The sequence below is a fragment of the Corylus avellana genome, chromosome 5, assembly GCF_965113065.1.
Source record: "Corylus avellana chromosome 5, dhCorAvel1.hap1.2, whole genome shotgun sequence".
NCBI classification, from domain to species: domain Eukaryota; kingdom Viridiplantae; phylum Streptophyta; class Magnoliopsida; order Fagales; family Betulaceae; genus Corylus; species Corylus avellana.
This window is the reverse complement of record NC_142494.1, coordinates 25,531,111-25,543,534: the sequence shown is the minus strand read 5'-3', so window position 1 is coordinate 25,543,534 and position 12,424 is coordinate 25,531,111. Positions and strand designations below refer to the sequence as shown.

Below are 12,424 nucleotides of genomic sequence, written 5' to 3'. Positions count from 1 at the left end.
TTTTTCATCCCACCTTCCCCAGAGAATGAAATCATCTATAATTTTCATTATGATTACAATTAAAGTGACAGTAAAGCTGGAAGCTCTTGATTATATATAATAAGAAGTACTCTCAATGAGGCAGACATTTTAATGGGATAATATCCTGAGACTAAACCTGTTCACCCAATACTTGGAGGAGCTGCCACCTCCCTTTGGAGCTATCATCTCTGACACCCCTTTTGTAATCTGCGGCTGGCTCTTCTTGTAGAGCACAAAGTTCCTTCCCCCATGTGATCCTATCCTTTCGCATGGATCCAAAGCTGCAAAAAAGAGTTCCATTTAAGAGTCGATTGTGGCAACCTTAAAGAACCAAAAAAATAAAAAAATAAATAAAAAAAGTAAAAAAGAAAAAGAAAAAAAAGCATCCCATAAAATAAAAATTGAGAAAGGGTCAGAAATTTCATTTAAATTTGAGATTATCAAATTTATAAATTTCAACCGTTCATCTCATCTAAACGTCTAAAATAAGCAATGTTTCAGCATTTAACGAGGAAGCTACCCTCAAGGAATTTAATAAGCTATGTTTCCTCATTAAATGCTGAAACATGGCTTATTTTTGAGGTTTAGATGAGATGAACAAGTAAAATTTATGAATTTGAGAATCTTAAATTTAAAGGAAATTTTAAAGAACCAAAACAGAAAACTAAAGAACAGTAAAAAAGAAGCATCCCATACAATAAAAATTGAGAAAGAGGGGAAATTTGAAAATGGGTAGGTGATTGATTAGACCTTGGAAAACAGCATTTGCCTGATAGAGAAGAAAATTGTTGACATCGGAGCCGAGGAGTGGAAGCCGGGCTAGGCGTGCATATGCTTTGAGAGTAGTGGCAATGACCCCAGCAACAAGATCATCCTCATTCGCCACGAACCTTATTGGTCCTGCGCTTCCATTAACGTTGATTGTAATCAAGAACCTATTATTATTATTATTATTCTCAACATTCTTCTTCTTCTTATGCTTCTGCAGCAGTACCATTTTCTCTGACACGCTCCTCTTCAACATTTTCCGTGTGTTTTGTTCCTTCTTTTTCCAAAATGAAATCAAAGCAAAAGGAGAAACAAGAAGGAGGGTTTAGAGGGCGGAAGGGATTGATTTGTTTACAGGAACCATAAGAGAACAGTGCGTGTAATTGCATGAAAGGACCAAATGTTTCAACCATTCAAGACTCTCAAGTGTAGAGAAGAAGATATATATAATATCTGGTTTGGTTCATAACGAAAGAGAGAGCATTATTGTCTCTCTTATATATTAATAGAAAAATGTTAAGGGTACCAATTTTTTTATTAAAAGAAGTTTACTAAACTGATGTGTAACTCTTCATTAGAGAGAAACAAAACAATTAATTAAATTGGCTTTGATGAATAAACATGCAATTTCTATTATATAAATATATAATAAATTGTCTCATTTGCCGTGCCTAAAGAGTAAATAATGGGGAATTATTGGTAGCACGCCCAGCATGATTGATCATGTTGAATGTGTGCGCAGGATTCATGCAGCCGTCGACCGTTGCAGGTGGAAGAGGCTACCACTGCATTGCTTCTTGAAAACTCCATATATATATATATATATACTGCAAACAGGGTAAGTCCATCACCCCCACTTACTAGGATTGCATCATCTATGGTAAGTGAGCTTGATACGACAAGGACCACGAGTCAAGGGTCCAATATAAAATTTATCATATTCTTGTGAATAACTTTCTTTTAAGGCTCCAAGCCTATTTTGAGAGCAGATAGACTTTCTTATAAGACTCGTGGGGTGATGAGCTTTATTGGGTTCACTACAAAAAAAAATGTGATTTTTTGACGTGTCTACGGTAACGAACATTTTGCCACGTCAATATTTCTTGATGTTTTAATTTCTGCCACGTCAATAAAGGCTTTGTTGACATGTTGAATCTAACACGTTAGAAATTATCGATGTACTAAACTCCACGTACATGTCTATAAATATTGACGTGGCATATGTGTTAAGAATTATTGACATAGCATTTCGTCACGTCAATAATTACTAACGTGTTAAAATACCATGTCAATAATTATTGACGTGTCTAAATACCACGTCAAACTTTTGAGTGGGCCCTACAGAGCCTCTAATAAATGGTATCATCCGTCCCAATTTGCGATCTTCATCAACTTTAATTTGACCAATACATATGGATAAGCTATGAATGCATTTCAAACTAATTTTTAAGTAATTGAGTAGATCAATTTTACGTACACAACTATATCTTTTCCAATCTTGAGGAAGGTAAAATTCAAATCAGACCTAGCCTACTACAAGGACTTTCTTACCTAAACTAGATAGTTAATACCTTCATGTAATATAAATCCCTATATATATCGAATATGCTAAGAAACTAAATAATTAACAAAGACATATATAGTAAATTATTAATAAAAAAGATCTAACTATTCAGGCTGTGCTCATCTCAGGGAGCTATATATGATCTCCTGTTTTTCTCCTATTCCAGGATCCCAACTGATTTGTTACACATTCTCCTCATTTGTTTTATATTTGGGAAAAATATAAAAAAGCCCCTAAACTACCAGCATTTTTCGATTTATCCCCATAATGTTCTAAAAGTATTAAAGTAGCCCCCCAAACTACCAAACTATTGCATTTTGGCTTCTCCGTTAGTCAAAACCGTCAGTTTGAACAGAAACTGCAAAACGACGTCGTTTTGTTATGAGTAAGTTACTACAATGCCCTTTTATGAAGAAAATTTTTTTTTGGAAAAAATATAAAAAAACCCCCCCAAACTACTAGCCGTTTTCATTTTAGCCCCATAATGTTCAGAAAGTGATAAAGTAGCCCCCCAACAAAATGACGTCGTTTTGCAGTTTTCGTCCAAACTGACGGTTTTGACTAATGGAGTGGCCAAAATGCAATAGTCTGGTAGTTTGGGGAGCTACTTTATCACTTTTTAGCGGAGTTATATATTTCCTTTTGTGCAACTTAAATTATGTATCTTGGCGGACTTTTTTATTAGGGTAATGCTATATGTTCTTCTAATGTCTTCTAAGTTTTAAGTGGATATTATTTTCTAAAAAAAAAAAAAAAAAAAAAAAAAGGTAAAACCTTTTTTATTTATCTCTGTCAAACCTTTTCTAAGAACAATTGAAAGCAAATTAGTTTGTAATAATTAGAATCCATTAATGAAATGCAAGAGAGCACTACAAGAAATCGACTCATCAGGGCGACCTTATTAGGGACGATTGCAAAGTGGACGCTAATGATCATATATCAGCGTTTACTCTCAAAAGTTGACGCTGATAGGTGATTATTAGCGTCCACTTTGCAGTGGATGCTAATAGTCGACCCAAATAATTAGTATTAGCGTCCACTGTAGTGGACACTAATATGTTGAGGCTAATATACCGGCGAGAATTATACCAAGGGAGGGAAAAGAATTAGGGGCGACAAAATATGTATTAGCGTCGACAAATGTCGACGCTGATAATAACCTATCAGCATCCACCCACAGTGGACGCTAATGATAGCTCAATAGAAATAAAATAAAAAATAAAACTAGAAGATCAACAACTTCCACTATAGCTGGATGCTAATGATAGATTAATTGTGTCCACCTTCAAAGTAGACGCTAATGCTCTTGTAGAAAAAATAATAATAATAAATAAATAAAACTAGAAGATCAATAGCATCCAGCTAATTAAAGATCAATAGCGTCCACTTTCAAAGTGGACACTAATGATATGTCTTTAATGCTCTTGAAGAAAAATAAAAAAATAAAAAACAAATAAAACTAGAAGATCAACGGCGCCCACTACAACTGGACACTAATGATAGATCAATAGCCTCGAGGCAAAATTGTTTTTTTCTTTAATAAAAGAAAAACCAAACCCACCCATAATTTATAGCTTATAGGACCTTGCCTTAATTCAATCAATTTGTACCCCTATAATCCTTTTCTCCTCATTCTATTAGAAGAAAAAGGGAAAAAAAAAAAAAATTCAAACAATTTGTAAGATCAGTTATTTTCTTAATTTTACTATATTATTAGGATTCAACATCTCTTGTCTATTTCTATACAAAAAATGTGCAAATCTAGCATTGAATCTATGAGGCCTACATATGGGTCTCACAAATTTAGTAATAATTTTTTTTTTTTTTTAAAAAAAAAAAAATTAACAAAAGATATATAGCATAATAATACAAAACACATCTCTTTAGGATTATAAAGAGGATCACACTCCAGTGCCTAACCCAAAAATCTAATGGTCCTATATCAGATAAAAAGATGGCAAAAAAATCCAAGGGGATTGCTAAACCAGTACTCACGGCCGACTACTTGCATGCCCAAAGTAATTGGAAATTTTTTTTTTTTGTTAGCAGTTTCATTCTCATATTTCTTTGAGCTCGAAGTTCATCCTTGACACGCTCATTAACAAAGAGTAATGTTATATACCATACGCTAAAAAAAAAAAATAAAAAATAATAATAATCATATTATTATGTTTTATAATTAGCTACGCGAATCAAACAAATTTGGGTAATACATTTTTCTCAATTACAAAATAACGTAGGATGATCTTCGTCCTCCTAATTAATATAAAATCACATCATCAGTAATAAATGCAAAATTGGTCAATGTGATTGGCTTAAATTACAAATATAAAAAATAATTTATAGGTCCTTATCGGGTAATTTGAAAGAATATATAATGATAGGGACTATCTTTTTATCTTCTTAAAGTTGATGTGGCTTTCAAAATCACCATTGGATCAAAATTCAAGTATGATTCATCTAAAATTTAATAGTGATTTTAAAAACTACATCAACTTTAAAAGGATAAAAAGAAGGTCCCTGATATTACTCAATTTGAAATGCATTCATGATAAGTAGGAAATTCCTCTATATACGTACGTTTCTGAAGGTGTAATTAAGCAATAGAGTTTCGGTTCTTCACAACCTCGATCTTCTTACACATTCACTGGGTCACCGACTTAGTGAAAAACTATATAATTATGTTTTGTTTTTCTTTAACCCTAATATAATTCTGCACACATGAAGAGTAATGATGTGAAGAAGAGAAGAGCAGCCTCAGGCAAGAACAAAACCAGTTCAACCACCACGTATAAAAGGAGGAGATCCGCGAGCCACGAGAGGATGGCCGAAGAAGAAGACTGCGACGTCGCTTTGTGTCTCGCCATTGGTGGTGCTGAGGGCCTCGAAAACCCGAGTAGCCGTCCTTGTGTTGCTCAACAGATTTACCGTGTTGTGTACTGGGTTGAGCCGGACGACATGTTCTTGACGCCGGTGGTGTTAGGATTACCGGATCCTGTATGGAAGGAGGAAAGGTGCATTGTACTGGGCAAGCCGGGGAAGTATAGAGGGTTCTTGAACGTGGAGGTGATTAGGGTTTCTTCCAAGGAGGACCCATGTACATCTTCTGGCGGAGTTGTGGTGGGCAGAGCTCAGATTCCTCTGCCATGGAAGCTATACAAGAATAAATCTGGGAGGTTTGGACTTGTTAGAGTTGAAGGCTTGGGGATCAAAGCTGAAGGCCATATTGTATTGTCCATGAAGCTCAAGATGATTAGGAGAAAACAAATTTAGTTTTTTTATTCAATTATTATTAATTAGCGATTGTATTTCTATTCAATTTTTCTCTTTCTGTTCATATATATCCAATTAAAGCTATTATATTAGATTTTTTTAGTAAGGAATATATTGGTCTTTCTATTTATTTAATTACATAACTGCTTATCTTTCAAAAATAAAGAAAAATGTAAATTATAATTGTATTATGTTACATGAATGATTTTGCAAAAACATAAGGGGAAATAGATTTTAGATTATGAGGGAACTAGACCTTAGATTCTGAAAGAACTAGACTGAGGAAATCTAGACCTTAGAGTCTGAGGGGAACGTAGAATTTAGATTCTGAGGGAACGACCTTAGATTTTGAAGGAACATAGACCTGAAGGAACGTAGACCTTAGATTTTGAAGAAACCTAGACTTTTTGAAAGAACTTAGAGTCTTAGACCTTTAGATTTTGAGAAAACCTAAAACTTTTTTTCAAACTTTTGGGATGAACTCCGACTCTAACACTTAAAGATAAACTCATACCCTTATTATGAGATAACTATAAACTCTTAACATAACTTTAAACTCTTAAGACTTATTACTCAAACTCTTAATTAAAATAGACAATTGTCAACATGACAGATGTTTTAAAAAATTACAAGGTCTTCTCCATGTCTCATGAAGTTAAGGCTATTGACTCACTAGATCTCACTAAATCGAATCTTTATCTTCCTTCTCTTCTTCTTGTGTGGACAAGCAAAAAATAATAATAATGGTCTCATGAGGCCTTTGATTTAATTTATTTATTTTAATAAGGACACAAATTTCTTCGAAACTGGTTAGGAGAAAATTTCTTTCAACCTACTCTAATAAGTTAATGTTTAGATTTCTAAGTTAGTAGAATGACAATAAATGATTTTTAAAATATTAAAGAAAACATGTGAGCAATGACATTTGTCACTTATTAGACTACCTATAAATTGAAGGAAATTTTTTCCAAACCAATTTAGAGTAAATTTTTGTCATTTTAATAATTTTCTCTTAAAAGCAAGAACCTATGATGAAATCACATCATAATGTGATTATGTCTCGCCAAACAACAAACATGAAGTTTTATTTACCATATCCCTCAAGAGTTTACATATATAGAGATTGAAAATCCTTAACTGAGATAAGATATCTCTACACGTAAAAACGTGAACGACTCTTCTTTTTATGATATATGCAAGAACAAGATAAAATTAAAATTAAAAAAAAAAAACTGGGTAGCTTAAAAGAAAGATAAAGATAACCGCCCTTAATGAGCCAATCCACCAACCTCGAGAAGTACTTAATTTAAGTGTTCATTTATTGTTTACTATTTATTTTATTATTTATGTTTTTTTTTTTTTTTTTTAACTTTTTTACAGAAAATCTACAGTATATAGGAACGGTTTATTTATTTATATGTATGAAAAATATTACGTTAGGATATAATTAAAATGTTGGGTTCCTCCAAGTTAGTGCAAGGACTTGTTATAACCTCAAACTGCCTTTCAGAGAAAGAGATCTGCAAGAGTAAGAAAGGGTTAGAAGGGTTTATTGGTGGGATTCGGTGAAGAGACTTTGGCGCCAAGTTTTGTTAAGGTTAAAATTGCAAATCAGTGAGGTCTACCTTGCTTCCTTATACAGGTCAACGCATCTACCCTTTCCCTTGGAATTTTTTGGGGCTCCCGCCAAGAAATTGTTATTGACGTAAGATTCTCTTCCTCTATCTATTGGGAAGGATAGCATGGGTAACGAGCTGGGATGTGGGTTGTTGGGTCTTTGGCGACCTGTAATTCTTCAATACTCTTCGAAATTAACTGGACTTTCTGGTGGGGGGCCATTAGTATACTGTATATGGACTCTCCAGTAGCTCCCAATTCCCTTCACTCTTGATCAGTAGGCACGCAAAGTTGACGTTTATGTATACATCGCTCTCTCATAACTCCCAAAGCCTATGTGATGTGGTCCCCTATATAGCATTTGGTGTAGGCTTTGAGAGATGAATGGTGATGCATAGCAATACGATATAAATGAAATTATCTCGGTTTTTGACTTTAAGAACAAAAAGTTTGCAAAAGTATTATAAGGATTGGCGTGAAAAAAGCACTTCTAAAAGCTCTTTTATTCAGATTAGAAAATTATTAATTATAGCTATTACATCAAATTATTATATTGGGACTTTGAGATATGTTGACATGAACTAATTAATATAAAGCCTAATTTAATAATTTGATGTAATGGCTATAATTAATAATTTTCTAATTAAAAATCTAACCAATAAATCTTAATCGTACTTAGTATATTAATTTCACTTGAGCACTGTTTGACTTGGATGCTTCCTGTAAAAGGAGTAGAATCCTTTCCAGTTCATAATAGATTGGAGAGTATTTCGTTCATAGCTGGAATTTCTTTTTAGAAATCTTATAGTTACAAATAGGACACATATCTCATTACAAAAAATTAATAAAAAAAATAATATTTCAGATTAAAAAAAATAATAAATAAATTAATAATAAAAAAGGGTGGACCACCCCATCATAGCCATAGGGGTGGCCGGACCATCCCATTTTAGTTGGGGGTGGCTTGAGAGCCACCCTGATGGTCGGCCAGGAGTGGCCGGACCACCCCATAGCACTTGGGGGTGGTCCGGCCACTCCCAAGGGCCAAAAGATTTTTTATTTTTTAGATCTGGACTACTCCCGAAGGCCATGGGGTGGCCTGGCCACTCCCAATGGGTGGTTAGCCACCCTTTAATTTTTTATAATTTATATATATATATATTTTTTTTATTAATAAGACAAATATCCTATTTATGAAAAAAAATTTAACCATTTATTAGATATTTTTCGATTCATAGAGTCGTTAGAATCTGCTCCCTTGTAAAGGTGCACGACGGTCAAAAGTGCACGACGATTGGGGTACCAATAAAACCTTGGAATATGCCTTCCACCTGGCCAATAATGTTGTCTTTTGACTTTTACAACCCAAATTCTAGGGACAAAGATTGACAGATTGTAGAACCTGCTTTAAACCAGCGCCTCTATTTTCACAACGCATATTTCCCTTTTTTATAATGAAAAGCTAAATTAATTCTTCCCCATCCCACCTCTCCCAATTATGTTAGGGGTTGGACGCTCCATCCAATCATCACAACCGTTCCTTTGCCAAAAGTAGTGCAAGAAACAATGAAACACGAAACCAAAATATATAAAGAAGAATAATGTCATTTATTATACTATTATACAATTAATTAATATACATACAATTGTGATGACTTAACAGTAAAAATTTGTTCTTAACTTTATTTTTTATATATATATTTTTTTACAAGTGTTGATTTGACGTGTTTGAGGAGCTTAAAAATATGTATAACACTACAAAAACCCATTTGAAAAAAAAAAAGTAATCGTTTGGTAAAAAAATTAAAAGCGTTTTTAAGAATCCAAAAGTCTAAAAAGGCCTAATTATATGCCAAAAAACGTATTTTAACTTAAAAGCTCTATTTATAAAACTCAATCTCAAACATGCTTTTAAAGACTAATTTGCACAGTCACAACATCACGTTATAGTCTTATAACCGACCCACCTCCTCCAATTATGTTGTGCGTTAGTAGCTCATCCAATTATCACAACTGTCCGTTTTTTAAAAGTAGTACAACAATCAATGAATAAGCAAATCAAAATATAACAAGAATAATACTATTTAGTAGATTCTACACCGTCGAGTTGTATCCTACTAAGGATGAACAAGTTTATATGCCAAATAAGATCCCAACACAATCCAAAGACGAAATGGAAAGGCATATATTTTGGAATTTACTCATGGAGGACATATCCTCTAAATTGTCTCATACAGCAATTAGGCATCAAAGTATATATATATATATATATATATATATCATCACATCAAGAAGCAGAATAATAATAATAATAATAAAGTGGAAGAACTCTACCCTCATAAGAAAGTAGATCCTCCAATATTGACAAAGACAGCTTAACGAGACAAGATGATTTTGCAGAAGGGATTGTTAAGCCAAGCTTTCCAGCTCCCACCTCGCTTTTGAGCTATCATCTCCGACCTCCCATCTGTCATCTGCGGCTGCCTCTGCTTCTTGCACAGCACAAAGTTCCTTCCCCCATGGGAGCCGATTGATTCCTTCGGATTTAAAGCTACAAAAAATTTTCATTCAACAAATGTTCATCAATAGAAAGGAAAGATATTTACAATATTAAAAAAGAAAAAAGAAACAAATTTGAAGCATGCATATATAGCATACCCTCGAATCCTGCATCTGCACAATACAGAACGAAATCGTTCACGTCAGAGCCAAGAACCGGGAGGCGGCCTTCGCGAGCGTAGGATTTGAGCGCGGTGTCAATGACGGCAGCAACAAGATCACTCTCGTTCACCACAAATCTCAACGGTCCTGCGCTTCCAAGAACGTTTACTGTGATCAAGAATCTGTTACTCTTTACCCCCTTCACGCTTTGACCATCGCTGTTCTTCCTCTGCTTCTGCAACTGATCAATTTTCTCTGCAGGACCGTTCTTCTTCATCTTCATCTTTTTCTTCTTGTTTTCAAAAACCCAGATGGAATTTAAACGAAATACGTCGATTTTCCAAGAGGGGGAGAGAGGGAGAGAGTAGAGAGTAGAGAAAGCGGACGGGTACGTCGGCGCTGGCTTATGGGTCGAGGCCGAGGCAGCGATAGTACCAGACTTGTTTGCTGGAACCAAAGGAGGAGTAGGAGGAGGAGGGCAGCGCGTGTGTCATACGTGCAGTTGCTCTATGGGAGAGAGAAGGGGAAAAGTGCATGAAAGAAAGAGATGCTTCCACCATTCCAGAATCAACAATTAGTGGAACAAGAGTAAAAGGGAGTTAGGGTTATTATAAAGGGGAACGTACAGAATAACAGCAGGGAAGAGAGAGAGTTGACTTTTTATGGTTGATCGGGCTAATTTTTATTATTTCCATCCTCTATTTTTTTTATAACTTTATCCAGGGTAGGTAATATTAGACAAAGAAATATTAATGAAGATCGGTAGGTTATCTAATTGCATAGTTAATGTTGTGAAAATTTAATATTATAATTATGCATAAAGTAAAGTAATGTTATTTATTATACTCTTATAGATTGTTCAATTTTTGTTTCATCAGGGAAAAGCCATCTTTTTTTCAACCATGTCTTTGTCATTTAATCCAATAGCGTTCCATGGAAAACCTTTTTCACTCCGCTTAGCCTTATCCCCCTCTAGGGGTATTTTAGTAATAGGTTTTACAAGAACTAAACGATCCTATTTGGTCAAATACCTTGTGAAAAACTCCAACGTTCCTTTCATTACTGCATTTTTGAACAAGTTGCGGTATAACAAGCCTAAGGGTTTTCTTATTGAGGATAGTTATTGTATTGATCGATGATAGTGACGATATTGACCGAAACCTTTATACAGAGCTTGATGATGTAGTAATGAAAATCAATTTATATCATTTACAATATATATATATATATATATATATATATATATATATATATATTAACATTATTCTATAATTATATAGATTGTTGTGATAAATTAAGATTTTGGACTTAAAGTAATCTTATTTAGTAGACTCTTGTACAAATGTTAGATAACTGGATAACGTGGCAATAAAAATTATTTTTTGGATCAGTACTCAATCTTTTTCAAGTCATCTAGTTGTATAATAGTTTTATAAGAATCTACTAAATAGTATTACTCTTCAAATCCAAAACAAGTAAAAAAAAAAAGAAAATATTTAGGGGATTTTGATAAAGGCTTATGTCCACTAACATTTAGGTGATGGTGATGGTGAGGTCAAGGCCAAAAAGACATGGCACTTGGCAGACTTGGAAGGAGTTTGACAAGGACAAGAAAGGAAACAAAGATGTTGCTAAACATTTAGGTGCTTACGGAGTTTATGAGCTATTTTATCTGAACGTGACTAATAGTTAGAGTTTTGAAAAAGTTTCATTACTAAAAAAAAAACGTTGTTTGGACAGATGACCATACATTGGCTTTTTTTTTTTTTTTTTATAAAACGTAGTTATCAATTATAATTTTAAATGACATGAGTGATTCATCATTAAGTACAATAAAATAAAATATGAATCATAAAATAACTTATTATTGTTTCACTTTAAAGAAATAGGAGAGAATCCTTGCCCAATCAAAGCAAGTCATATGTCTATCAGGGGAAAAAAAATCTATTATCATTAGAATTAGTTATGTTATGTTTCTTTTCTTCTTGATAAAAAAATTATATGAAAATTGAAACCAATTACTTTGAAAAAAAAAAAAATGAACATTATTTAGTGTAACCCATTGTCCCGTGGGGTGTGCCAGGTCCTAAAGCCTGGCAACATTGTGCCCAAACATCTGTTCTCAGGCAGCCCATTCACTAACTGGGCTTTCAAAGTCCACGTTCGTACAGCCCAAGTTAATGTCGTTTGCTTGTCAGGCCTCATTTTAGGTTCTGTTTGTTAATAATTTTTAAAGGATTATATGAATGTGACATAAATGATATATATTTTGAGTGTTTTATGTTTTAGGTTGTTTATTAATGTTTTTGTTTTGAAAATATAAAACAAATTGAAGAAAGGAAAAGTGTGATCAACAATGCTAATTTGAGTTACTATATGAAATTTGAAGTGTGCGAGTCCACTAGCTATTAAGGGTGCGTTTGGATTGTGATTTTATAAGAATAATTTGCGTTTTTAAAAGATATAGTAAAACGTAAGACATTTGACATTGCAATTTAAAAAGCAATTAATTTAAAATAG

At 33.6% G+C, this 12,424-nt stretch overlaps 3 protein-coding genes across 3 annotated transcripts; 1 reads left to right on the top strand and 2 right to left on the bottom strand.

Annotated features, from left to right (window-relative positions):
- Positions 1 to 129: 129 nt before the first annotated feature.
- LOC148585977 (uncharacterized protein At4g22758-like) lies at positions 130 to 1,045 on the bottom strand. The gene is made up of 2 exons (XM_088516942.1): positions 772 to 1,045; positions 130 to 302 (listed from the first exon to the last, which is right to left on the bottom strand). The coding sequence occupies exons 1-2, from the start codon at positions 1,043 to 1,045 to the stop codon at positions 130 to 132; spliced, it is 447 nt and encodes a 148-aa protein (XP_088373068.1).
- A 4,029-nt stretch (positions 1,046 to 5,074) lies between these two features.
- LOC148585976 (uncharacterized) lies at positions 5,075 to 5,626 on the top strand. Its single transcript, XM_088516845.1, has one exon. It carries the CDS (start codon positions 5,075 to 5,077, stop codon positions 5,624 to 5,626), a length of 552 nt encoding a protein of 183 aa, XP_088372971.1.
- Positions 5,627 to 9,378: 3,752 nt separating this feature from the next.
- LOC132183008 (uncharacterized protein At4g22758) lies at positions 9,379 to 10,456 on the bottom strand. The gene is made up of 2 exons (XM_059596393.2): positions 9,902 to 10,456; positions 9,379 to 9,794 (listed from the first exon to the last, which is right to left on the bottom strand). The coding sequence occupies exons 1-2, from the start codon at positions 10,185 to 10,187 to the stop codon at positions 9,619 to 9,621; spliced, it is 462 nt and encodes a 153-aa protein (XP_059452376.1). The 5' UTR covers positions 10,188 to 10,456; the 3' UTR covers positions 9,379 to 9,618.
- Positions 10,457 to 12,424: the final 1,968 nt, after the last annotated feature.

Bases quoted from the DNA above. Each gene is read 5' to 3' on its own strand.
- LOC132183008 (XM_059596393.2), bottom strand. From the start codon at position 10,187: ATGAAGATGAAGAAGAACGGTCCTGCAGAGAAAATTGATCAGTTGCAG. The intron at 9,795-9,901 runs GTATGCTATATA...AATTTTTTGTAG, and splicing joins TGCAGATGCAGGATTCGAGG to CTTTAAATCCGAAGGAATCA.
- LOC148585976 (XM_088516845.1), top strand. From the start codon at position 5,075: ATGAAGAGTAATGATGTGAAGAAGAGAAGAGCAGCCTCAGGCAAGAAC.
- LOC148585977 (XM_088516942.1), bottom strand. From the start codon at position 1,045: ATGTTGAAGAGGAGCGTGTCAGAGAAAATGGTACTGCTGCAGAAGCAT. The intron at 303-771 runs GTCTAATCAATC...TCTTTTTTGCAG, and splicing joins GGCAAATGCTGTTTTCCAAG to CTTTGGATCCATGCGAAAGG.